This window comes from Brassica oleracea, chromosome C3 (assembly GCF_000695525.1).
Source record: "Brassica oleracea var. oleracea cultivar TO1000 chromosome C3, BOL, whole genome shotgun sequence".
Classification (NCBI taxonomy): Eukaryota; Viridiplantae; Streptophyta; class Magnoliopsida; order Brassicales; family Brassicaceae; genus Brassica; species Brassica oleracea.
In genome coordinates this window covers 5,464,119-5,488,045 of record NC_027750.1, presented here as the reverse complement: position 1 = coordinate 5,488,045, position 23,927 = coordinate 5,464,119, and the positions used below count along the sequence as shown (strand labels likewise).

At 31.9% G+C, this 23,927-nt stretch overlaps 5 protein-coding genes across 9 annotated transcripts; 3 read left to right on the top strand and 2 right to left on the bottom strand.

The window, feature by feature from the left end:
- Positions 1-131: 131 nt before the first annotated feature.
- On the bottom strand, positions 132-1,692 carry LOC106331735 (histone deacetylase HDT2-like). Its single transcript, XM_013770139.1, has 5 exons — positions 1,567-1,692; positions 1,289-1,359; positions 790-1,215; positions 456-694; positions 132-363 (listed from the first exon to the last, which is right to left on the bottom strand). Exons 1-5 carry the CDS (start codon positions 1,577-1,579, stop codon positions 294-296), a joined length of 819 nt encoding a protein of 272 aa, XP_013625593.1. The 5' UTR covers positions 1,580-1,692; the 3' UTR covers positions 132-293.
- A 4,180-nt stretch (positions 1,693-5,872) lies between these two features.
- On the top strand, positions 5,873-7,336 carry LOC106333942 (UPF0481 protein At3g47200-like). Its single transcript, XM_013772322.1, has one exon. The coding sequence runs from the start codon at positions 5,882-5,884 to the stop codon at positions 7,334-7,336; it is 1,455 nt and encodes a 484-aa protein (XP_013627776.1). The 5' UTR covers positions 5,873-5,881.
- A 2,382-nt stretch (positions 7,337-9,718) lies between these two features.
- LOC106334396 lies at positions 9,719-10,521 on the bottom strand. Its single transcript, XM_013772678.1, has 3 exons — positions 10,389-10,521; positions 10,154-10,258; positions 9,719-9,920 (listed from the first exon to the last, which is right to left on the bottom strand). The coding sequence occupies exons 1-3, from the start codon at positions 10,495-10,497 to the stop codon at positions 9,760-9,762; spliced, it is 375 nt and encodes a 124-aa protein (XP_013628132.1). The 5' UTR covers positions 10,498-10,521; the 3' UTR covers positions 9,719-9,759.
- Positions 10,522-12,501: 1,980 nt separating this feature from the next.
- Positions 12,502-16,626, top strand: LOC106331421 (zinc finger protein ZPR1-like). Of its 2 annotated transcripts, none has more exons than XM_013769772.1 (17): positions 12,502-12,734; positions 12,961-13,098; positions 13,250-13,294; positions 13,417-13,457; positions 13,541-13,622; positions 13,819-13,863; positions 14,023-14,079; positions 14,307-14,366; positions 14,461-14,588; positions 14,671-14,923; positions 15,019-15,085; positions 15,193-15,263; positions 15,348-15,437; positions 15,585-15,693; positions 15,917-16,008; positions 16,097-16,202; positions 16,356-16,626. In XM_013769772.1, exons 2-17 carry the CDS (start codon positions 12,976-12,978, stop codon positions 16,466-16,468), a joined length of 1,482 nt encoding a protein of 493 aa, XP_013625226.1. In that variant the 5' UTR covers positions 12,502-12,734; positions 12,961-12,975; the 3' UTR covers positions 16,469-16,626. The 2 variants fall into 2 exon arrangements, with proteins under 2 accessions (XP_013625226.1, XP_013625227.1); XM_013769773.1 differs by having other exon boundaries at positions 12,592-12,734; positions 12,964-13,098.
- A 1,401-nt stretch (positions 16,627-18,027) lies between these two features.
- LOC106329569 lies at positions 18,028-22,040 on the top strand. 4 transcript variants are annotated; one of them, XM_013768261.1, is made up of 6 exons: positions 18,028-18,091; positions 18,430-18,696; positions 19,417-19,628; positions 19,706-19,752; positions 21,346-21,566; positions 21,650-22,040. In XM_013768261.1, exons 2-6 carry the CDS (start codon positions 18,445-18,447, stop codon positions 21,935-21,937), a joined length of 1,020 nt encoding a protein of 339 aa, XP_013623715.1. In that variant the 5' UTR covers positions 18,028-18,091; positions 18,430-18,444; the 3' UTR covers positions 21,938-22,040. The 4 variants fall into 4 exon arrangements, with proteins under 4 accessions (XP_013623715.1, XP_013623714.1, XP_013623712.1 ...); XM_013768260.1 differs by lacking the exon at positions 18,028-18,091 and adding an exon at positions 18,114-18,185; XM_013768258.1 differs by lacking the exon at positions 18,028-18,091 and adding an exon at positions 18,193-18,276.
- Positions 22,041-23,927: the final 1,887 nt, after the last annotated feature.

The window sequence follows — 23,927 nt, the reverse complement described above, 5'->3', positions numbered from 1 at the left end:
GGTTTGGAAAAAAAAAAATATTGTTTCAGTTGAGATTTGATCGGTTCATTGATTAAAAATAATATTCAATCCAAATTATGAAATTAGAAGGCAACTAATTTCATGCTTAAGAGTAATGTTAATCAATAAAATGATAGTAAAACAGTTTCATGATTCAAAATCGTTTTCTTTCTCAATCCAGCAATTTTCATACTGAAATGACATTTATAAAATTGCAATTTAGATAAAAATCTGAAGACAACAAAAATTAAAATAAAAACCGGTTTCTTTCCTCCAAAGCTCCCACTTCAAACTTAGGCTTTGCCCTTTCCTTTGCCTTTGCCTTTGTTGTTAGAACCAAATTGCTTGCCAGAGTTGAATTGCCTACACACCATTCATCAAACTATCATCATCAAATGGTTCAACCAAAAAAAAGAATGGCTTATCACATCATTAACCTCAAAAGAAAGACTCACTTCTTGTTAGAACCAGCACCGGATGATGATTGACCTCCAGATTTGGGGCTCTGGTTAGCATTCATAGGACTCTTTCCACCCTTTTTAGCTGGGTGTGGTGTAGCTGGTTTTGCTTTCTTAGCTGAGATAGGTGTTTTGGAAGCAGATTCATTCGGCCTCTTTTTGTTGGACACCTCAGGCTTCTTAGGGGTCTCTTCCTCTTCAGAATCATCCTCTGAATCATCCTCGTTAACATCCATCTACAAAATATCATCAGAATAGAGAACTGTTAACAAACTAGTTCTCCTGAATGCGAACATAAACACAAGTCATAGATGGATATAACTCTACTCACTCCTTTCTCAGAGTCTGATCCATCCTCTTCAGAATCATCCTCCTCGTCAGACTCATCATCATCCTCCTCCTCGTCAGACTCAGGCTTCGCTTCCACAAGCGTGACCTTTGGTCTTGAGTCAGCCTTGACAACAACATTCGAGCCACCATTGGTAGCAACAGCTGCAGGAACTGGCGCTTCTTCCTCCTCCTCTTCTGAGTCAGAGGAGTCCTCCTCTTCTTCCATCATGTTGGGGGATTTGTATCCAACAAAGTGAACACTTCCACTCTCCAAAGAGTGTGAAAGCTCGAACTCCTTCTCAAAGACGAGATCGAAGCTAATCTGAGGAATGTTGCCTTGAGAGAGTGTTCCCAACACAAGCTTCTTCTTATCAACAGTCACATACAACAAAGCAGTTTCTCCCTTCTTCCCTTTATCAAGTGATGCCTATTACAAAAAAAAAACAATTAAGAAACTGCACAACTAACTAAATCATGAAACTGAATATGTAATAACAAACCTGGGAAACGTGGATGAGGGTTTCAAAATCAGGCTTCACTTTAACTGACTTCCCTGCCAGAACTTCAACTCCTAATAATCACATTCAATCAAATAAAATCAACATGAGTCCAGTTCCACAGATCAATCACTACTCGTTATTAACATATAATTAACAGAACAAATAAGCTAAAGGTATGACCACATGTTGTAAATTAAAAGACAAAGCTAAAACAAACGTGGTTAAGCATGAACAGGTTGTAATTAAAAGACAAAGTTAGATGGAAAGAAGAATCATACCCCAGAATTCCATTGCTGATGATTTGAGAAAGAGAGATTGAATGAAGAGATTGCAGTGGAAGAGGATGAAGAGATGTGGAGTTTTTTGGGGGAAATTTATAATACAGAGAGAGGTTTAGGGTTTTTGTGTTGAGCTCATACGGCGCCGTTTCGGTTGCGCGTAACGCTTGATATATAATTGGAATATTGCGTAATTTTTTTTTTTTAATCACGTTTTCGAAATTCACATTTTATATAATTATTTACATAATTTGGTAAAAGATTCTCATAAATTAAAGATTATCTTCCTAATTAGAAGAGAATAAAAAAATATTCAATTCTTTCGATTAGTTGACTAGATCTCGATCTGCGCAACCATCCGAATTTTTGTTTTTATTTATTTTTATATTAATATTTTATTTTCAATTCTAAATTGGTATATATTATAATATATACTAGATCTCGACCCGCGCAACCGCGCAGGATTTTATTTTCATATATTTTTATATAAATATTTTGTTTTCAATTCTAAATTGGTATATATTATAATATATACTAGATCTCGACCCGCGCAACCGCGCAGGATTTTATTTTCATATATTTTTATATAAATATTTTGTTTTCAATTCTAAATATATATATATATATATATATATTTTTTCGGATTATTATTTCATTATTAAAATCGTAACTATATATATAAAGATTAGTTAAATATTGTTTTACTGTCATATTCAAAGATATTGTAATATTTCAAAAATTTAGAAATTTTTTAAAAAATTAAACTTTTCGCTTCATAGATTTATATTATCGAGTAAATTATTAAACATTTAGTTTTTGTTTAATTTTTAAAATCAACTACATTGTTTAAAATTTGTTTTCATTGGTTTAAGGTAGTAAAGATTCATCATTGTTAGATAATATGATTTTGTTATTTAAAAAAAAAAATCTTTATAATTTTTGAAGTTAACATAGACAAATGTTTAAATATTTAGCATATGGAGGTATAGTATTACAACATTAAATTATATCTATTTAATTTATACTATCTATAAATCCAATGGATCATATATTGTTTAAATCCAATTATTGATAGCTTAATAAAAATTTCTGCTAGGTCCAAAATTTAAATGATAAGATTATATATTAAATGTAACATGACTTTCTAAGAATTTTTGTTTTCATTTATTTTTATATAAACATTTTATTTTCAATTTTAAATTTGTTATATAATAATATATATGTGTCTATCAATTTTTAAAACATAATAAATTTACGGTATATTTTTTCATCGAATAGATTGTTTCAAACTTTCGCATGTATTTGTATCTTCTTCTATATAGTATATATTTTCAGATTATTATTTTATTATTAAAATCGTAACTAAATATATAAAGATTAGTAAAATTTTGTTTTATTGTCATATTCAAAGATATTGTGACATTTCACAAATTTAGAAAGTTTTTAAAAAATTAAACTTTTCGCTTCATAGATTTATGTTATTGAGTAAATAATTCAACATTTAGTTTTTGTTTTTAATTTTTAAAATAAACTATGTAGTTTAAAATTTGTTTTCATTGGCTTAAGATAGTAAAGATTAATCATTGTTAGATAATATGATTTTGTTATTTAAAAAAAATCTTTATAATTTTAAAAGTTAACATCGACAAATATTTAAATAATTAACATATGGAAATATACTATTACAATATTAAATTATATCTATTTAATTTATACTATATATAAATCCAATGAATCATCTATTGTTTAAATCTAATTATTGATAGCGTAATAAAAGTTTCTGATAGGCCCAAAATTTAAATGATAAGATTAGAGATTAAATGTAACATGATTTTCTAAGAATATGTCCATTAAATCTATTTTTTTTTAAATCATAAATGAGTCAAAGTTATCACTTCTGTTTTGTGAAGCAAATATTTGAACGTCTTAAATCCTCTTTAGTTTTTAATGTTATGTCTAAAACTCAGCCTGCATAGCCATTTTCTTCGTTGAAGAACACGCGCTATAATTCAGACTCTATTTTTTTTTTATCAAATCAGACTCTACTTAAATAAGAGAGCATTATGAAACATACAATGCAAAGTCTTAGAACCAACTTTATGGAAAGCCATGCAGCTTATACAGCAACAAACGAAGAAGGTTACTAGCTTTGGTATTAACTCATGATAGATAAAGCTAAGCCTTTTTCGAATCAACCAATTCTTGATTTTGACTGAATTTGGAGGAAAAACAGATGAATCAAAGCATAAAACCTAAACCTAAATCACAACTGCAAACATCAAGCTGAAAGAAGCATTCTCCAAGCCGCATACACTATAAGAATCGAAGAAGAAAAGGAAATGGGATATAGGAGCTTTTTTTTTGTCATTGATTTAAAACTTGTAAACTCAAACAACCAGAGTTAGACCAAAACCGGTCTGAGCAGTACGAAAGCATAAAGAAATAAAGCGTACACCAGTAGGCGACTACTTAAAACCCACAAGTTGGGTGAAAACAGGAACTTTCATAACAGGCATAAGTCCTATGATAAGGGAGCAGTAATTTGTTGTCATTGTTCCATATATTGTGTCTGGGTGGAAAATCAAATAATATATTGAAGAACATGGGCCGTAATAGTTTCCAACGCATTCAACGATTCTACCGATTAAACTAAAGGAATAGCGCGTAATATAATAAACGTTTTTAAAATGGTTATACATCTTTTTCTTAAACCAAATGCCTCTTCATATGGATCACTTGATTTCCAAATTTATATGTTAAATTATACGAAAGAATCCGTATATTCAAAAAACATATGAAAAAAACCACAAGTTAAAAATGGACCCGAATAATATTATTTCGTGGAATGGCCGACCGACGTTATCTATTTGAGAACTATATTAACTATAGAATTAATTGATGTAGGCTTCGATGTCTATACACCTTTTGGCAAAACTAAAACTCCACTTGCTACAAGTTTTTACGTTGTTTAATCTTTTGCCATTTCGTGGACTTTAGTTAATCGAATATCCAATGGGTTTTGTCTAATCACTAAGAACTGTAACTTAAACCCGAATCAAAACCGAAACCAAAAATATATAGACAAGTCGGCAGATCACAAGTGCATGGCTCCTTTCACACTCACCAACTACCACACAGTGCGTCTTAAACTATTTTTTTATGTCTTGTTCAAAAAATATCAATGCATGGTATATTTAACAATCTAATGAAGTAATTTTAAAAGTTAATACTTCTATTTATAGGTTTGACGTCTTTTTTTAAAAAAAATATAAGCTCTCAATTTAGCAATATATTCAAAATTAAAAATTTTAAACCATAATTTATATATTTTTTATTAAAAAAAATAATTTTATATTTAACTCAAATTAATTTTATTCAACCGCTTCATTTGCACATGCTTTAGACATATATGCTACCACAATTTTTTTGATCTTTCTTTCTCCTACCTACCACCCCACTCCACTACTGGGTTCTACATATCTGCCTCTTTTGTTAAAGTTTTTTTGGGGGTCTAATCTTAGCCATTAATCTTATATCATCTTCTGTAGTAATATCAATTAACATGATAATGGAGTTTTATATACATCTTGTTCTTCTCCTAAACAAGTGAACCTTACTAGCTACGGTGGAGGTCTACCATAGACGTATGATATTAGGTAGGACATCGCAGTAATAATTACCATCAACAGAGAAGGCCATTCCTATCAGTTACCACCAACAGACTATTCTTAAGGCACCATGTTCTTGGAACAGCGGCTATATGGGAAGCATCATACTCATATGAGTTAAAAACTTAGCTTTCCATGCCCTTGGTAAAAAAAAAAACCCTTAGATTTCCTTCAAATGTTAGCTCTAACCAGCCCGGATGCCACCGGCACACACTAAAAAGGAAACGAACTCCGCGCGCAAGGCGGACGCACGTAGTTAATGAAAAAGTGAAAACACACATGCCACTTAATGAAAAAAAAATTAGAAAAAATTTCGAATTTAAAAAAGTATATTTCAAAAACATAAAAAAAAATATTATTTTTTTTTATTTATTTAAATAATGATTTATTATATATACAGAAAACAATGGTATAAGAATCTTTTGCTACTTAATGAATAATGTATTTTTGAAAATGTCTATTTAGTGGTGGTAAAGATGAAAAGTGGTACCATGAAAATGATAAACAAGTAATTTTCCCATTTAAAAACTAATGTAATAATAATCATTTTAATAGTTTGAGACTATATTGTGGTCTTGCATTAATCGTTAAATATTTTGTTTTACCGGTGAACGAGACCATCGAACACAGGACCAAAAAGTAATTTTATGAACGAGAGAGTCATGGATCCTTCAAGCCAAGCCAATGAAGAAGAAGAAGCAGCTTCTATGCTCTTAGAGAACGTGATCCCACCAATTCTTCTGAAGAAATCAGCAGGTGATGATTCTTGTTGCATCTTTAGGCTCCCTCACACTCTTAGGCGAGTCAACGACACAGCTTATGCACCCAAGATCGTCTCAATAGGACCTTATCACCGTTCGGATGATAAAGAGCATGAACATCTCAAGATGATCGAGGAGCACAAGAAACTTTATCTGGAGTTCTTCGTGTCAAAGACCATGAAGAAGGGCGTCAATCTAAGTCACTTAGTCGAGGCTGTCTCGGAACTGGAACCTGTCATAAGAGATTCTTATTCCGAGAATCTTGACCTTAGTAAAGAAAAGCTGACCAAGGTGATGATTCTTGATGGTTGTTTCATTCTTATGTTGTTCCTTGTGGTTTCAAAAAAGATCAAATACAGAAAACCCAACGACCCAATTTTCAAGCTGAGATGGATACTGCCGACTCTTCGGAGTGATCTTCTCCTTCTGGAAAACCAGGTTCCTCTCTTTCTTCTTAATAAGATTTTAGAGATATCAAAGTTAGCTCCATCCACAAGCTTAAACGAGATGGCCTTCACATTCTTCAACCTTTCGTTAAGAAAACCACAAGCCTTCTGGGACAAGCATAAGAATATTCAGGCACACCATCTTCTTGATCTCATTCGTAAGACCTTCATACCCATCCGGTCTCCACCAACCACCCAAAGGCAATGCTGCATCGATATTTCCAGTTGTCCTTGGGAAAAATCAACACTTCAAAACACTTGTTTAACTAAGATATGTCGTTCAAAAGAGAGTAATGGAGCCCAAACAACACCACCTCCTAGCCCTTTTCTTGGCCTAATTGTCTCAGCCAAGAAACTTCGACTTCGAGGAATAAAGTTCAAGCGGAGGAAGAACGTAGACACACCATTAGACATAAGTTTCAAGAACGGTTTGCTTGAGATACCATTACTAGTCTTTGATGATTTTATAAGCACTGTTTTAATCAACTGCATCGCCTTCGAGCAGTTTAATATGAAATGCTCAACGGAGATTACAAGCTATGTAATTTTCATGGGTTGCTTGATAAACATAGAAGAGGATGCAACCTTCTTAGTCGAGAAAGGGATCATAGAGAACTATTTCGGGACGGGTGAACAAGTTTCTTTATTCTTCAAGAACATCGGGAAAGACATCTCTATCAGCATATCTAAAAGCTATTTGTCAAAGGTATTTGAGAGAGTGAACAAGTACACTTCACAAGGATACCATGTACATTGGGCAGGGTTCAAGTACACACATTTCAACACTCCATGGGCATTTTTATCATCTTGTGCTGCTTTGCTGCTGCTTCTACTTACCATAATTCAAGCCTTCTTTGCAACCTATGCTTATTTTCGTCCTCCCAAGAACAATTGATGAATGTATGTGTGGCCCTAGTCTCTTTTTCAAGCGGTACACAAATCTTTTGTGTTTTACCTTTTGTTTGAGAAATTTTATCATCCCAGTTGTTAATTATACGGTATAATTTACTGCCTCGGCCTTCTTAAATTGTGTTGCACTAGAGACTAAAGTAGTTAATTCGATGCATATTCTTCAAACCACTTAACTACCAAATTCGTGAGTCAGTTGGATATTTCTCATGGAATTTTGATGAAAATATATCTCTGAAAATTCTCATTGAACTTTTTATCTTTGAATAAAAATAGGATTTGGTTGGAGTCTTATTAGAGTAAAACCCGTATAGTGAATGAATCGTTAGACTGTAGCGGTAAAAAATTTAGTCGTATAATTTTTGTTGTAGATGAGTTAGATGTAGTTGTAAATTTGTTGTTGTTGACACTTTTGCAGAATTATTTAATGTAGTTCAATTGGTTGTATCCATAAGTTTTCGGTAGTAAATATTTTTTAATAAAATATCTGATGTATATAAATAATCATTTTATAAGTTAATTTATATTAATAAACAAATTAGAAATTTTTTGCCTATTCAAAAAAAATAATAATAAAAAAGTTAGAAATTATCAAAGTTTATTATACTTTACAAAAATAACTGAATGTAATATGTAAATAACTTTTGTTATTCAAAAAAGTCAATAATTTAAAAATCACTCAAAAGCAAATAAAATTATTTATAACTTTTAAAAATTATATTAAAGTTAATATTTAAATAATAATAAGATTTATCTATGATTATATAATTTATTTGATATTATAGATGTTTTTTTACATATTTTAGAACCTAAATAATAAATATGTAAGTTTTTTCCTAAAGTATATAAGAAAGAAATGTCTTTATTGTTTTTCCTATATCTTTAAATATTAAATTCTTTCTTTGACTTTTAATTTTAATCTATAAACTTTAAAAATACCAATCATGTTTTACATCTATTTCTAAAGTTAGAGCCACCCAAAAATGCTTTTAAAATCTCTATTTATTAAAAAAATATAACTATAGCATATACATTTATAGCAAAAATTATGTAGACAAAATTTTACAAAACAAAAAAGTTAAGTTACATCCAACCAATCTCCCTAATAGGTTTTAACTTTTAAAAATAAAGGTAAATCATGATTGGTAAAATTTGATGATTAAAAATAAATAAAATTGAAAAAGAATAAAACCCAACTTGTCTTAAATAACAATTAAAATATTATCTTAACCAACTTGTTTTTGAATTATATTCAAACAAAAAAAGTATTTGCAACATTGTGTTACTTATGGGAGTTATATCACGTTACACGGAGGTTCATTTTCTAGACTTATTTTAGACTGAATCAGATGTGTAAGCAAAACACCTTGCAAAGGCCTCTGCGTACGAGTTGTTTCTGGCTATCTGAATAGTAATCAATTTTGACGACAAACTTTGCTAATGCTCCCTACTCTGAGACTTGATTTTCCCCATGACCCCTTTAATTTCTCTCACCAAACGTGATAATCTCTTGTCTGGAAAACATATTTTTTAAGAGGAAAGTCTTTGATTTTGCGGAAGTTATCTGATCAGAAAAAGCTCCACCAAGCATTCTTGATATATTTTTTCTAGATAACTGTTACGGATAGAATATACATAGGCTGCAACTGGAATGCTAAATTTTGGAATGGAATTGTTTAGAATGCATCATTCCACAGAATTCCAAAAAATATTTACCAGTTACATGGAAAACCTTTTGAAATCAATTCCACATATTCCAAAAATGGAATAAAACTTAAAAACAAATCCTTTGTAAAATCTTTTCCATTTGTTCCATATCAAAAATGATCGTGAATGTGTGGGATGATTGGAATTTCAATTCCAAAACAAATTTCAGTTTTTATTCCATTTTGTTTATCATTCCAATTTTCTCCATTCCACATATAATTATTATTTTTATTCCATGTATTCCTATTAGGAATAACCAGTTACAGCCATAGATATCATGATTATCGGGGTGAACGTAGATCCTGATATTTTTGAATTTATGGATATCTTATTCGCACTTACCCATAACCGTGAGAAGTACATGCATATCAAATTCACTACAACAAAGAGCGTCATTAACCCTAGCACTCATAGGATGTTTAATTTTTTTTTATAGTTTTTTTTCTGATTAAAAAAAAAATTGAAAACGAACCAATCACGGATCGTCACGTGTCAATGGAGCCCGCAAAACAGTGCAAACATTGATGCTTAATCTGGCGTTTTTGGCACACTTTTTTCCTCTTTTATGGTAAGTCCCACCACTAAGCACTCTATTATTTGACCAAAAAAAAAAGCTCTAAAAGAAAATTAAGGGAAAAGAAAGAATAATAAATAAAAAATTGGCGCAAAATAAGCTAATTTATTCTTACGAATTATTATCATTTAGTCCGAATCGCTGTCGTTTCCCAAGATAAAATCATCTACAACGTTATATCCAGGCTTCGGTGGTCCGTAAGGCCGCTTCTCCTCGGCCTTTTTCTCAGGCGGCTCAGCCGCAGGCGGCTTTGGCGCTAGAGTAGATCCTTCACCTGAAATTTCACCAACTGCAAGATGGCAACACTTAATTTTTGTTACTCTTGCCAATACATAAAGGAAGATGCCTTTTTATAGCATGCTAATTAATATCGCATATTCGCATTTGAATGTAAAACAACAGTGTCCCATGAAGCTACATTGTCACTCATAGGATTCGATTGAATTGACAACATAAATATTTGTTACTCTTGCCAAAGATGCATACTCGCATTTGAAAGTAAAACTACTGTAATTGACTCACGCTCTGGATCTTTAAGCGGATGTTCATTTCCAGATAAACTTGTATCCAGACTTGCAAAGCTTTCCTCTTTGTCTAATGTCTTTTCCCCTCTAGGTTTCCTTTCAACTACGTGTGTGCAAGAAAAGACTTGGGTTACTTACAGTGTAATATTTTTTTGACGTTAATTATGTCAATATGCTGTACAAACGCTTCGTTATAAACACATTTAGCAAAAAATAAAATAAAATAGTATCACCTGTTTCGTACAACAAACACCGGAGTAGGTATATAAGAATAAGAATTGCTCCGAAGATGAAAGCTCCGATGATGAAGGATCCTACGACTATTTCCCGCATCATAATCATCTTCTGTTTTGTGGTTTTTGGTGAGACCGATAACTTGTTTTTTTATACAATATTTTGATCAACTGAGACGTTAAATGGTAAACCATAAACTATATATCTCTTATATATTATTTGAAAAGCATTACAACTTCTTTTTGTAGCCACATATCATCACTAGGATGATTCTTAGAATCATTAGAGAAATATATTGGTCCATCTAATTATATAATAAGTTTTTTATTAAACTAATTATATAAATGGTAAACCATAAACTATATATCTCTTATATATTATTTGAGAAGCATTACAACTTCTTTTTGTAGCCACATGTCATCACTAGGATGATTCTTAGAATCATTAGAGAAATATATTGGTCCATCTAATTATATAATAAGTTTTTTATTAAACTAACAATAAATTCATCATTAATGTACTTTATTATTTCCTTAAATAAAATTTACGGAATTGCCTAATGTGGCTAAAATATATATGGCAATTAATGATTTTGAATAATAAAGATTTGATAAAAAAAAAAATAGTGTCTATCATATTTGTCTAATTTTAAACTATTAAATAAATTAAACAACCACAATAACCATATAATAAAAATATAGATTTTTATGTATATGTTATATTTTGAATTTTTTTTGAACAATTTTTTTGATAAAAGTTTTGAACGATCATTGACAACTTTTTTTTAAATTATAAATTACTAAAACTATTAATCCCACAATGAAAATTTTGTTATCAGTAATTTAGATTTTTTTCTATAAAAGATATAAATGATCGAAAAACTATATGAGTAGAAATCATCATTTAATAGACATTAATATTAAAAATATACTAAAATATATTATCTATGTTAGTATCATTTAAATTTAATTACATATCCTATCAAATATAAAAAAATATTTTTTGGACTAATAAAATTAATTTATATGTTCTCACCAATTTAATTATATATTTAATAGTTATTGAACTTTAATTATTTAATATATAGTAATTATTTCATAATATGTAAAAATATTTAATACATAAAATAATTTATATATATAATGTTGATTCCGCGTAAGACGCAGATCTTAACCTAGTATAAGAAGTAAAGCATCAACGCAGATGCAAGTGGGAACAGAAAAGCTACGAAAATTTAAAAGGACATAAAGAAATTTTTTTTTTTTTTTTGTCCTAAAAATATATAAACCAATCGCGGACCGCTACATGTCGATAGAACCCACAAGCATAGCAAAACGACTTTGGAGACCGTTTTTAAAAATTTAAGCGGGGTCCACAAATTAATTTTCTGCAGAAACAACTCTAACCACCCTAAGAAACAGCTTCATGGCATAACGTGGTCTATGGAAGGGGTAGTCTATTTTTATTGATATGACTTATATGAGCTGGTGAACATGCAGTAAATATAAAATATAAACGAGGAGGAGTTATATAGTATCAAATTAGTTGGCATAAATTATGTGATTTGTCTTTTTTGATGATACAAAGTTTTGCAATATCCTATGATGCATTAAAATATGTTTCTCTTCAAAAGAATAGTATAAAATATGGTTTTTGTTGGCCAAAAGAAAAATAGTACACCCAAAATATATTTAGATATTACTGAAGATAAAGGAATAATTCATAAATGTAACTATAATAGTTTTACAATTATTCCCCACCTAATTTATGTATAGTTTTTGAATAACTGATTGGGAGCTAGGTCCAAATCCAACTGGACAGCGTATGTGCAATTTGCAATATTAGAGCACCCTCGACTCAACTGTGGTACCTCTCGCTCACACAGTCTTTTTGAACATTAAAAAATAGAAAAGTGTCAGAATCGAGATACTCAGCACACTTCAAACGAAACTTTTGTATATTCGTATCATGTTTTTACTAGTTCAATTTTAGAAATATAACTACACAAAACTATTTTTATAATGGTGAAAGACTTACATCAGCTAATGATGCTCTTATCTTTAGGGTATAAACTGGAATCGCTGTACTTGGGATCGAGTCCATTTCCTCATGGGGTTAGCTGGGCTAACGGGCCGGTCTATCGAGAAAAGAGAAAGAAAAAAACTTGATAACGTCGTTTCAAATAATTTGAAACACCTGAAACGACGACGTATGAGGAACAGAAACGAACCCTAAATTGCGAGCAGTTTCCTCCTTCCCTCCGAAACTCTCCGTCTCTGCTCCGTTTATCTCCCGGCGGCGTGAGCTCTCTGTCTAATATCTTCTTCCCCGCCCCCCTGGTTCAGGTACAAAGCTCCCTGTTACGCACTTCCGTGCCTCTGCTTTGGCTACATCTTCTTCAACTTTTTTTAAAAAAATGAACCTTTAGAGCTTCATATTGTATTGTACTGGATTTGGAACCTTCCCATGATCCTATTTTCTTACAAATAATAATTTTTTTTAAAAAAAAACACCTCTTGATGAGCACAAAGTTTCATGCTTTTCTTTTCTTTTCTTTTGTGTTGCTTTCAGAAGAGTTCGGAGATAATGGACAACGGAGAAGAACAGCAAATCGATGTTGGATCGGTGGTTGAAGCTGTTTCCGCCGATCACTCCTTTGGTGCTCCCCTCTATGTGGTTGAGAGCATGTGCATGCGCTGCGGTGAAAATGTATCTCTCTCTCTCTCTCTCTCTCTCGCTGATGTTGGATGAAACCTTTGTTAGGCTAGTTTCTCTCTTTTTTTTTTTTTTTTTTTTTTTTTTAAGTCTTTTCAGCTTGTTTTTTCAATAGTTGACATAGCTTTCTTATTTCTTTTTCCAGGGAACAAGCAGGTTTCTGTTGACCTTGATCCCTCACTTCAGAAAGGTATATATGTCATATCTCTGTTGTTTTCAAGAGGATCAATTATTTTATTTAAAGACTTGTTTTTATCTTTGGTTTTATGTTCAATTTATATACCCTTTCTCTTTAACTACTTCTGCTTACAGGTCTTAATATCTGCATTTGAGTGTCCCCATTGCGGAGAAAGGTACAACTTTTTCAAAGATGCGTGTCTGTTCTCTCAATTGAAAAAAACAAAGACTTTACTTTTATCTATTATCTGTGGTATAGGAATAATGAAGTTCAGTTTGCGGGAAAGATTCAAACCCGAGGTTGCTGTTACCATCTAGAGGTTCTAGCCGGCGATGCCAAGGTTAATAGATTGATATAAATATCCATTTCTGTTATTTCCCTTCCATTTTTTTTTTGTTTTTTTCATTTGTAGATGTATTTACCATGTGCTAGAAAGTAAGCAATCCATGGTTATTAGAAGAAACGTGAATATCTGATTTTAGTTGTCTCTGGCTCATTAAGCTAATTGTACCTTCTTTGTTTCTGTGGGAATGCAGATATTTGACCGGCAAGTTGTGAAATCTGAATCAGCCACTATTAAGGTGACTTGTCATTGCTAATTCTGTGTATGTCATTGCTTTTTTGAAATGAAAGTACTCTGATTTTGCAAATTCAGGATGCGTCCTTTATATTTAAAAACCGGAATGAATATGAATATGAAGCTGGAAACTGACATTAATTTTGCAAATATATGCCTTCAGATTCCTGAACTGGATTTTGAGATTCCACCAGAGGCCCAACGTGGAAGTTTGTCTACTGTAAGTCCTTTTAAATCTTAACCATCTTGTTATGAATTTGTGGAGTATTTTATTTCTTAGAACAACTTAAACAAATTGGTGGTGCATATAGTGGCGATGTAACCATCAACTTGTCACTTAAATTTTAGGAAGATCGCTACGAGAACTCTTATCACTTAGAAATTTTGTTTGAGAATTTTTGTTTTCCTATCTTCCAGTTCATTGTCAATATGTTGTTTATTTTACAGGTGGAAGGAATATTAGCACGAGCTGCGGATGAACTGAGTGCCCTTCAAGAAGAACGCAAGGTACTCTAACTAGGAGCTGTACATTTATGTCTTATGTCCAGTTTAATTGTTTTACAGTCAAGAATCTTTAACTATATATTTTTGCTGGACACAGAAAGTGGATCCTAAAACAGCTGAAGCAATAGACCAATTCTTGTACAAACTGAGAGCTTGTGCTAAAGCAGAGACACCCTTCACCTTCGTTTTGGACGATCCTGCTGGAAACAGTTTCGTCGAGAATCCGTAAGATACCAAAACACCTCAAAAAACTAGAAGAAGTTATACCTCTTTCATTTGCTTATTGACAAGTTTTGCAACATGACAGGCATGCTCCATCACCAGATCCTTCTTTAACCATTAAGTTCTATGATCGAACACCAGAGCAACAAGCAACACTTGGATATCTTGCTGATCCATCGCAAGCTGGACATTCAGAAGGAAGCCTTGCCACACCTTCTGGTGAAACGGGTTCTATACCTCATGGAACGATTGGAGCAACAGCTGGTCATCGAGCTATCGCTCAGAGTAATAGCACTGATATTTCTGATAACTTGTTTAGTTACTCTGCCCCTGAAGAGGTAACTTCTGATTCTGTAACGTTTTGAATTAGTTCTCTTGAACGTTTTAAGTTTGTGAGAGTGTTATTCATATCATGTTGCAATGATTCTAACAGGTGATGACTTTCCCTTCAACCTGCGGAGCATGTATGAAGCAGTGTGAGACACGGATGTTCGTGACTAGTATCCTTTCAAAGTTCCATTCCTTGGTTTTCAACAACAAGTTTTCCATATGTTTGTTTGTCAGTGAACTCGTAGATGTTGTTTGTTTATCACTTGACAGAAAATAGAAATCCCGTACTTTCAGGAGGTTATAGTCATGGCATCCACATGTGAGGATTGTGGCTATCGCAATTCTGAGGTTAGGCTCCCTTTGGTTTCATCTTGTTAGAGATTTTGTCTGGTCTTGAAGGTTATTAACTTTTTTGGGGGTGATTGTGAGCAGTTGAAGCCTGGTGGTGCTATTCCTGAGAAGGGAAAGAAAATTACTCTCTCTGTGAAGGACATCACTGACCTTAGCCGAGATGTTATCAAGGTTAGTTGATGGCAATATTGTAGCCAGATAACCTTATGAACCACCACGTAGGCTAGGAAATGGATTATTATATTTTTTTATTTTTGGAGCAACACCTTGTAGTATAGTATGTTATTTATGGTGAATTTTGTTTATCGCGTGTAATAGTCAGACACAGCAGGAGTGAAAATCCCAGAACTTGATCTGGAGCTAGCTGGTGGTACACTTGGTGGAATGGTAACAACAGTGGAAGGGTTGGTCACACAGATCAGAGAAAGTAAGTATGACCTTTCAACATTTACCTTTTATCCATCTCAAGTCTGAATCACGCTCCTTTATCATCTTTATGTGGTCCAAGTATTGTAGAACAGATATAATAAGCCATTGCATAGTCAGTATGTCAAGTACCTGATCCAAGTATCCTATATTCTGCCTTGCCAGTGATGGATTATAGCTCATAGGTACTGACTGACCCAAGTGTGGTATGTGGGGTTTCACAGGTCTAGCGAGAGTTCACGGATTCACTTTTGGTGACAGTCTAGATGAGAGTAAGAAGAACAAGTGGAGAGAATTTGGCTCCAGGCTAACTAAGGTAAGCATCTTTATTTAATTTCTGTTAGTTATTACCTTTGCCGTATTTGGTTTCTATAGTGAAAGATGTTTTTCTCCATACCTTGCAGCTCTTAAGCTTAGAACAGCCATGGACTTTGATTCTTGATGATGAATTAGCAAATTCCTTTATTTCACCAGTAACTGATGATATCAAAGATGATCATCAACTCACATGTAAGTTTCCCTGACTACACCCTTGAGTTGTATTAGCTCAAGACTGAAACAAATATTCAAACATTTTGTAAAATTGACTTAAGACTCAATATGTGAATAAGAACAGGACTCAATGTGTTTGGAATGACATGTGTTGTTATGTATGAACTACAGATGAAGAGTTCGAGAGGTCATGGGAGCAAAACGAGGAGCTGGGTCTCAACGACATAGATACTTCTTCAGCCGATGCTGCTTATGGATCTACAGAGACCACTAAATTACCTTAGACCTAAAAAGTTGTCTGGATAACTTGATTGTCGGACCAATGGTGATGATCATAGAGATGGATATTCATGTTTTTGTTGTATGGTATAACAATTCTCAGAGAGCAAACTGCTCTTTTTTTTATTTTTTACAAAAAGGTTGTCTGAGTTCGTTCTTTCTTTCTCACACATCTGTGGTAATAGTTATACTAATATCTAACTATCAGCTTGTTTCAAATCCAAAAGAAAATTAGTAATCCCGGAGGCCATGAGAAAAATCATATACTCTGTTTTTTCACACGAGTGATAATTGTTTGAAAATTGTGTAAGAATTGTTTAAATTTATTCATCTTGTTTTATGCTATCCAAGTATAATTTTTTAAAAAAATGAAAATGATATTATTATTTTTGAACAACAGATGGAAACTAAGACTAAGAACAAAAATATAAAGTAAGAATATGGTGGACACACACCAATAAACAACTGCACATAGATAACGTTTCCTTATACATAAAACTTTCATTTTACAATTTCCAGCTCTCCTTCTGTTTTTGTTTTAAGTATTTTTGTTGACTTTTAGAAAATGAATGATATACTATACTACTTTGTTTCATAGATTTCTTACTTGATATACATGATATTAATTCTTTAAATATATCTTTTTTCAATGGTAAAAAATGAAGCTGGAAAGGTTCAAGGCGTTGACAATACCCTACTGCGAATTTCTTTTGTTAGTTTTCTGTTTACCGTTATTTTATTTCAACCAGTCTTGTTCACATGCACTATAATATGATAAATCTCTATAGTATTAGCCGAGAAGTCAATTTTTAAGTGTCACGATCATGTTAATTCTCACAATAGTTAATAACACGGATATCCTTAACTAAAAATATTATATATGATTGCTATTAATAGATTTTTCATTATAAGATTTTAGTTAACTTTTAAAATTTTCTTTTTCTGAAAAAGCACATAAATAAAAAAAGGAAATATTTAGAAAATATAAACATATATTTTTATGAGTTTATGAATTGAATATAACCAAATTGATGGGGAGAAAACTTATGAGTTTTTGGTGTAACTATCTTATGATTTTTTAAACACTTCAATCTTTTAATTTTATCAAAAACAACGTATTAAATTATACAAAATCTTACAAAATATACTAACCAATCTAAGAAAAACTAACCAAAATCTAACTAACAAGGTTATTCTTATTTTAGTCTAATTGTAATAAAAAAATTGTGATTCTTTTCAAAAGAATTGAAATAGAACCCAATATACCAAAATATGAATAACCAAACTAATCAAAATATGAAGAATTAAATCAACCAATTATTATGATTTAGTTATTTTATACTTTTTGACTAAATAATATTATACATTCGTCACGCTTTTATAAAAATTATAATATTATTATACCTTTTTGACTAAATAATATAATATACTTTAGGTAAAATGTATTCCAATTCACTAGAGATAAAGTAATGTATATGAAAAGGATAGAATGCCGACAAAAAAAAAAAAAAAAAAAGGAGAGAATGTGGTTCATTGTATATCCATCACAGGACAACAATTACGCATGTCAACGACAGGACTCCCAACACATAATAATACTACGTCAATAAGTGGATGCTGATTTGACGGTTACTGTGTCTCCTTCATTCTCACTAACCTCTTTGCTTTTACTATTTTCGTGATAAAGTTGTAATTCAGAAAAATAATAGAGGAATCGTGACTGTAAGTATTTCCATGTATGGGTTCCCCTACTATAATAAATATGAGGTCTATAGTTTCACCTAGAAACCAATCCTAAGCATCTTTCTTAAGGGTTTCTCTCTTTCTCCTTGTCTTTCTAGTTCATTATTCTTGATTCTAATCGAGTTAATTAAAGATTGATAATCTAATGTTTTGATATGATTATGATTCATAATCTTAAGATTGTGCATTTTTCTTAACTCAAGCTAGCCACCTTTTGTTTCAGGTATAAATAACGATAATGATGCTTTTGATCATCGTTTCGATCCTTGTCTGCCTTGTATGCTACATTTACCGAACACTGAGGCCTCCACCATCGCGAATCTGCGGTACTCCTCGTGGTCCTCCGGTTACTGCTCGGAGAGTCAAGCTCAGTGATGGACGACATCTTGCTTATAGAGAATCTGGCGTTGATAGAGACAACGCTAAGTACAAGATCATCGTCGTTCATGGATTTGGCAGCTCCAAACATATGGATTTTCCTATCTCTAAGGTATGTTTCTGATTTTGTAGTTAACTCTGCCATCTGCTCTCTTCTCTCTTCTCTTTTATCTCACATGTAATAAGTACCATTTTAATCACGTGATGGTGGTTTAGTGGCAACTGAGTTCTGGATTGCTAAGCAAAAGTTGGGTTCCAAGGTACCTAATTATATTTCGTCGTGTGACCACGTCGATATATGTTCATTAATGTTTACGATCCATATGAATATGTAGAGAAAAAGTCCAGTGAGCTGCACTTCTCATTAGAGTTAGTGGACTTTTTCATAGATCTATTCAATGGGATCTATTATACCTAATAAAAAACACGCACAATTTTCATAATTTATAACTAATTTATTAGCATTTAGTTTGACATTTACATGGTCATGAATTGATGGTATGATACAAATGTTGTTTTCCTCGATTTAACAAAGTAAAAAAAAAATCATTTTTATGCCTTTTTTCAAAAAAAAAAAATATATTATTTTTTTCTACAAAAATAATATTATAAAAACGTGAAAAAGTTTTTTCTTAAAAATTGACGTTATAAAAAAAATCCATATGTAAACACAAAGATATAATAAATTTATCCGTTTGTCATATTGATCTACAACGATGTTTTGTGAGAATGTGTTTTTTTTTGGACATGTTACATGCAAACTCAAACGCAAAGTTGACGTTTGAATCAATCGCTACATTAATGAACAATGAGGTTCTATTTTTTGTTACAGGATCTTGTTGAGGAGCAAGGTCTATATTTTGTGTTTTTCGATAGAGCAGGATATGGACAAAGTGATCCACACCCTTCACGCACAATCAAAAGCGAAGCATACGACATTCAAGAACTTGCAGATAAACTCAATCTGGGACCAAAGTTCTACGTTATAGGGGTATCACTCGGTGCTTACTCCGTTTATAGCTGCCTCAAATACATTCCTCACAGGTAACAAATTCAAAAACTATTGTATCCTTTTCTACACTTCCCTATCTCATATTTTATTTTTCTTTTGGTTTTCATAGATTAGCTGGAGCAGTCTTAGTGGTTCCATTTGTGAGCTACTGGTGGACTAAGACCATGTTTATCCCAGTTTCTTAGCATGGTTTTTAAGGAAAGTAGCTGATTTAATTAAATCAGAATTAATTAAAAAGCACATTACCGATCCTTAAGTTGGGTCTTTGGCAACCGATTTTTGAGTGGGTTTCATAACCACGTGTCAACAAATAAAGGGTTCTTTTTTTTTTCTTTTTGTTTTCTTTTTTTTTTCCTTTTTGTCGTCTTCTCTATCATTCGGAGAAAGAAACCACGACGTCTTCTCTCATCTTCTCCGTCAGCGTCAGAGACGATCGACGATTCGGTCGGTCCTCACGGCGTCTCGTCCTTCTTCTCTCTTGTTCTCCGTCAGACGATCGATCCTCACGGCGTATCGTCCGTCTTCGTTCGATCGATCGAAACCCATCTCTCTCTCACCCTTTCTCACACCACCATCCTCTTCTGTTCCCCTGTCCTCGCATCAACAGCCCCCTTCACCTCAATCTCCGACCAATCCACCGTGAACGCGTTTCGTAATCTCAAGTTTCTTGGTAAGAGCTCGTTCAGGTTCCGTATAGTGGGGAAGATGAGTCGGGGGTTTTGAAGAGAGTTAAAGGGAGCTTCTCTGATCAGGAGAACACAGTTGTTTGTGTCCTTGACAAGTAAGGAGGATTTAGAGACCAAAAGCTTCAAACTTTTTTTGACATAATTGGACATTGATTCATGTTGTCTTGCGTTGTTGTGAATAGTTTTGATGGTAACTCAATGAAAGTGGCTGAATTGCTGGTTGAGAATGGATTCAAGGAGGCTTAACTTGAAGCTTTCCTACGCAATGTTGTTTGTTTTGATAATTATCAGATATTGTTGATAGTCATGCGTGTTTATTTCTTCAAAGTTTGTGGCCTTACGGATTTCACTTCCTTTTCTACATGTTCAGTGCTGTTACAGGTATGATACAAAACATAGCATTCATTTCGATGAGCTACATTTTCTTTAGTGTGCTACTGTGGTCATGAATCAAATCATCAGCTTCTCCCTAACTCATGATATAAAGAAACGTTTATAGATTAGTAAAAGTATCTTCAAATGAAGCTGTTTTGATTGTTATTTTTACAGAGTCTAATCTGAACGAAGCATTAAAAGTTGTTGGTTAGTGTTGATTCTCTCATATGAAACTCAAATAAACATTAAACTGATGATCTAAACTCTGGCAGGTGAGAATGTGCACGTATCTTTTGCTGGTTTATGGACCTGTAAGGAGTCACCTCGGTTTCCCTGCTTGGAGACTTCGATACACTGAGATAGTGTATGTGCTTTGTACTCTTCTTTTTCTGAAATTCCTAATCATCAACACGTATATATTCAGAGCTAAATCTCATCAAGTTTGTCTTTTCGTGGTATTTGTTTGTTGATAGACATATAGGATCGTTGAAGTATGTGAGATATGGTTCTCTTTTGAAGGCAATCCACAAAAAAGTTAATTTTTTTAAGAACCTCTAATTAGAAAACTGCCTTTGGAGCACACATTCTAATTGTTTCTTAACTAGAATTCTTAAGTACAACTAAAGTACAATTAATTAATTAAATAATCATTAAGAAACTCATATGAGGTTATAGGGATAATCATGCTCTAAAGTGCCTCAAAACATGTTGAGTGAAGCGCTCAAGCTACTACCAGAAACGGACCAGTGGACCTTTAGAGTGGCTCATTATGTTCCTTGGCTCTTGTATTGGTGGTTGACACAAAAGTTGTTTACTTCTTCGAGTGTAATCTCTGGGAGCAAAGCCTTACGCAGCAACAAAGATTTGGTCATCATAAAGAAGAAGCAAGAGAATCCTAATCCTCTCATGGTAAAAAATCTAAAACCTGTTTTTTATTTTGAAATATTTACATTTTGACCCTATATTTTAATTTTAATCTGTTTCTACCCTAGAGAAAAGCCAGACAACAAGGAGACCATGAATGCCTTCACCGTGACATGATAGCTGGATTTACGACATGGGAGTTCGACCCAACTGAACTGGAAAATCCGTTTGAGGAAGGTGTAGGATCAGTCCACATGTGGCAAGGGATGGAAGATAGAATGATTCCTCGTGAAATTAATCAATATATATCGAAGAGGCTTCCTTGGATTAAGTACCATGAAGTCCCTGGTTATGGACATCTTCTAAACGCTGAGGAGGAGAAATGCGAAGACATTATAAAGGCTCTTCTTGTCTAGTGATGATTAAACAAAAATGTCTTAACGTTCTATGTTGAAGGTCTCGTTTAAGATTTGTTTGCTAAAGAGATTTATTATGCGAAAGAAAAATTGCTAATGTTATCAGTTTATTAAACTAAAGTAAGAACTAGACTTGACAGTCATATAAAGTTTAAACCGAAGTATACAATTTACTATGAATTATGTTTTATCCCAATATATGGTACAAATTGGACGATATTATTAAGATGGATTTGTAATAAACTAGTTATAGAATGATTTGTGGCAGCATTACATTGTGATTAATTCCCATCTCATACAAAGCGACAAAGGCAGCAACTACATGGGATGATGGATGCCTTTAAAGACTCATGTCATGGTTCAGACTTCAGATTATAACAAAAACCTGTCTTTGGCTAAACATGATGTCTTAGTTAGAAAGTGTGCATATCACTTGTTTTAGCTAAGTGTGGTTTTAAGTGTGAAAATTCTTGTGTGGAGCATTTAGTAAATGACATTTTCACGAAGGTAACGTGCGGTCACTAACCAACCAGATATTACCAAGTAATACCGACAAAATGTCATTTTAATATATTGTTTGTTACACAAAATATCATTTTAGAATTTCAATGAAAATAATATTTACTTTCAATTTAATATTAATTGCAAACTGCATTGATCTTATAAATAATTTTATTTATTTCAAATACTATTGGTCAAATAAGCATAACTAATAGAAAAATAAATATATTTCATTTATTTTTTTAATATGAGTGAAAAATGTCAAAGTGACACTTAAAATAATAAATAAAGTATTACATAGGACAATTTCAATCTAAAACTAAATCCTAAACCTTGTTAAAATAAACAAACTGAATCGTAAAACCTAATGGAAGTATCTAAGTTGAGTCTCTTATATATTTTCTAAAATCATTTTTATGATATTAAATGGCCATCTAAATTTTCTGAGAAACCCTAAAATTTTGAATTGGTTTTAGATGAGTTGTCTAATTTTTGAAACATCCTCCTAATTATAAAATGTTTCGAAAATACCAGAAAGCTTATAAAAGTCATCAAAATAATGTTGGTGATTCTAAGCATATAAAAGCCAAAGTTCTCCAAAAGATATTTGAAGAAAAATGTTAATAAAATATATGAAAACATAAAGAATCTAGAGAGGCTTACGAAATAAATTAGTTGAAATTTCTGATAATAGTTACCAATAATATTGACATTAAATTATAATTTCAGTGACAAAAAAGAAAGAAAGATAAATAGAATATTCATTATATATTCATCATCTGGAGGCTATATTATCTAAGAATATTAATTAATAAACTAAAAACAATGAAATTTTGACAAACTTTTAACAATAAGAAAAAAAAATATGAACTAATAAATTATCTTAGTCTTGATATTTATATCATTACTAGATAAAGTAGAATTTATATCTAATATTATAAATTTATGTATTCTTATTTTAATAACAATATATTACTTAAAGTTAGCTAAAATTTCATATAATTATTCCTCTTTTCTTATATCTAACAAAAAAATATTTCTATTTTTAAAAGTCATCAAAATATTTAATATGACTAAAACTTAAATCCAAATATTATATTATAAGATTTCATTTTAAAGAAATAAATAAGAGTATTTCAAATAAAAATAACCCAATACGTATATAACAACCATACTTTCATTGTAAAATTTGATAAATACAAAGAAAAGTTAGACATTGTGCATATCAAATATTTTTTATATCATTCAAATAGAATCATAGAAAAAATTATAATAAAAATATTTATGAAAATGTTGTAATAGTTAGTATGCATCGAACAATCTATATAATTTTGAAATAATATTATGATTGATAAAAGAATATAAATATGTTTATAAATACAATTGTACTTTTACATTATGAAGCAAATATATATCTAAGTATTTGTTATTTAAATGTATAATTGTATGAAACTTAAAAAGAAAAAAATAAACCATACTTTGAATACAA

Bases quoted from the DNA above. Each gene is read 5' to 3' on its own strand.
- LOC106331735 (XM_013770139.1), bottom strand. The intron at 1,216-1,288 runs GTTTGTTATTAC...TTTTTGTAATAG, and splicing joins CCCTCATCCACGTTTCCCAG to GCATCACTTGATAAAGGGAA. The intron at 364-455 runs GTGAGTCTTTCT...AATGGTGTGTAG, and splicing joins GGTGCTGGTTCTAACAAGAA to GCAATTCAACTCTGGCAAGC.
- LOC106333942 (XM_013772322.1), top strand. From the start codon at position 5,882: ATGAACGAGAGAGTCATGGATCCTTCAAGCCAAGCCAATGAAGAAGAA.
- LOC106334396 (XM_013772678.1), bottom strand. From the start codon at position 10,497: ATGATTATGATGCGGGAAATAGTCGTAGGATCCTTCATCATCGGAGCT. The intron at 10,259-10,388 runs GTGATACTATTT...GCACACACGTAG, and splicing joins GTGTTTGTTGTACGAAACAG to TTGAAAGGAAACCTAGAGGG. The intron at 9,921-10,153 runs GTGAGTCAATTA...GCCATCTTGCAG, and splicing joins TCCGCTTAAAGATCCAGAGC to TTGGTGAAATTTCAGGTGAA.
- LOC106331421 (XM_013769772.1), top strand. From the start codon at position 12,976: ATGGACAACGGAGAAGAACAGCAAATCGATGTTGGATCGGTGGTTGAA. The intron at 13,864-14,022 runs GTGACTTGTCAT...ATATGCCTTCAG, and splicing joins CTGAATCAGCCACTATTAAG to ATTCCTGAACTGGATTTTGA. The intron at 16,009-16,096 runs GTAAGCATCTTT...CATACCTTGCAG, and splicing joins TTGGCTCCAGGCTAACTAAG to CTCTTAAGCTTAGAACAGCC.
- LOC106329569 (XM_013768261.1), top strand. From the start codon at position 18,445: ATGATGCTTTTGATCATCGTTTCGATCCTTGTCTGCCTTGTATGCTAC. The intron at 19,629-19,705 runs GTAACAAATTCA...TGGTTTTCATAG, and splicing joins CTCAAATACATTCCTCACAG to ATTAGCTGGAGCAGTCTTAG. The intron at 21,567-21,649 runs GTAAAAAATCTA...TTTCTACCCTAG, and splicing joins AGAATCCTAATCCTCTCATG to AGAAAAGCCAGACAACAAGG.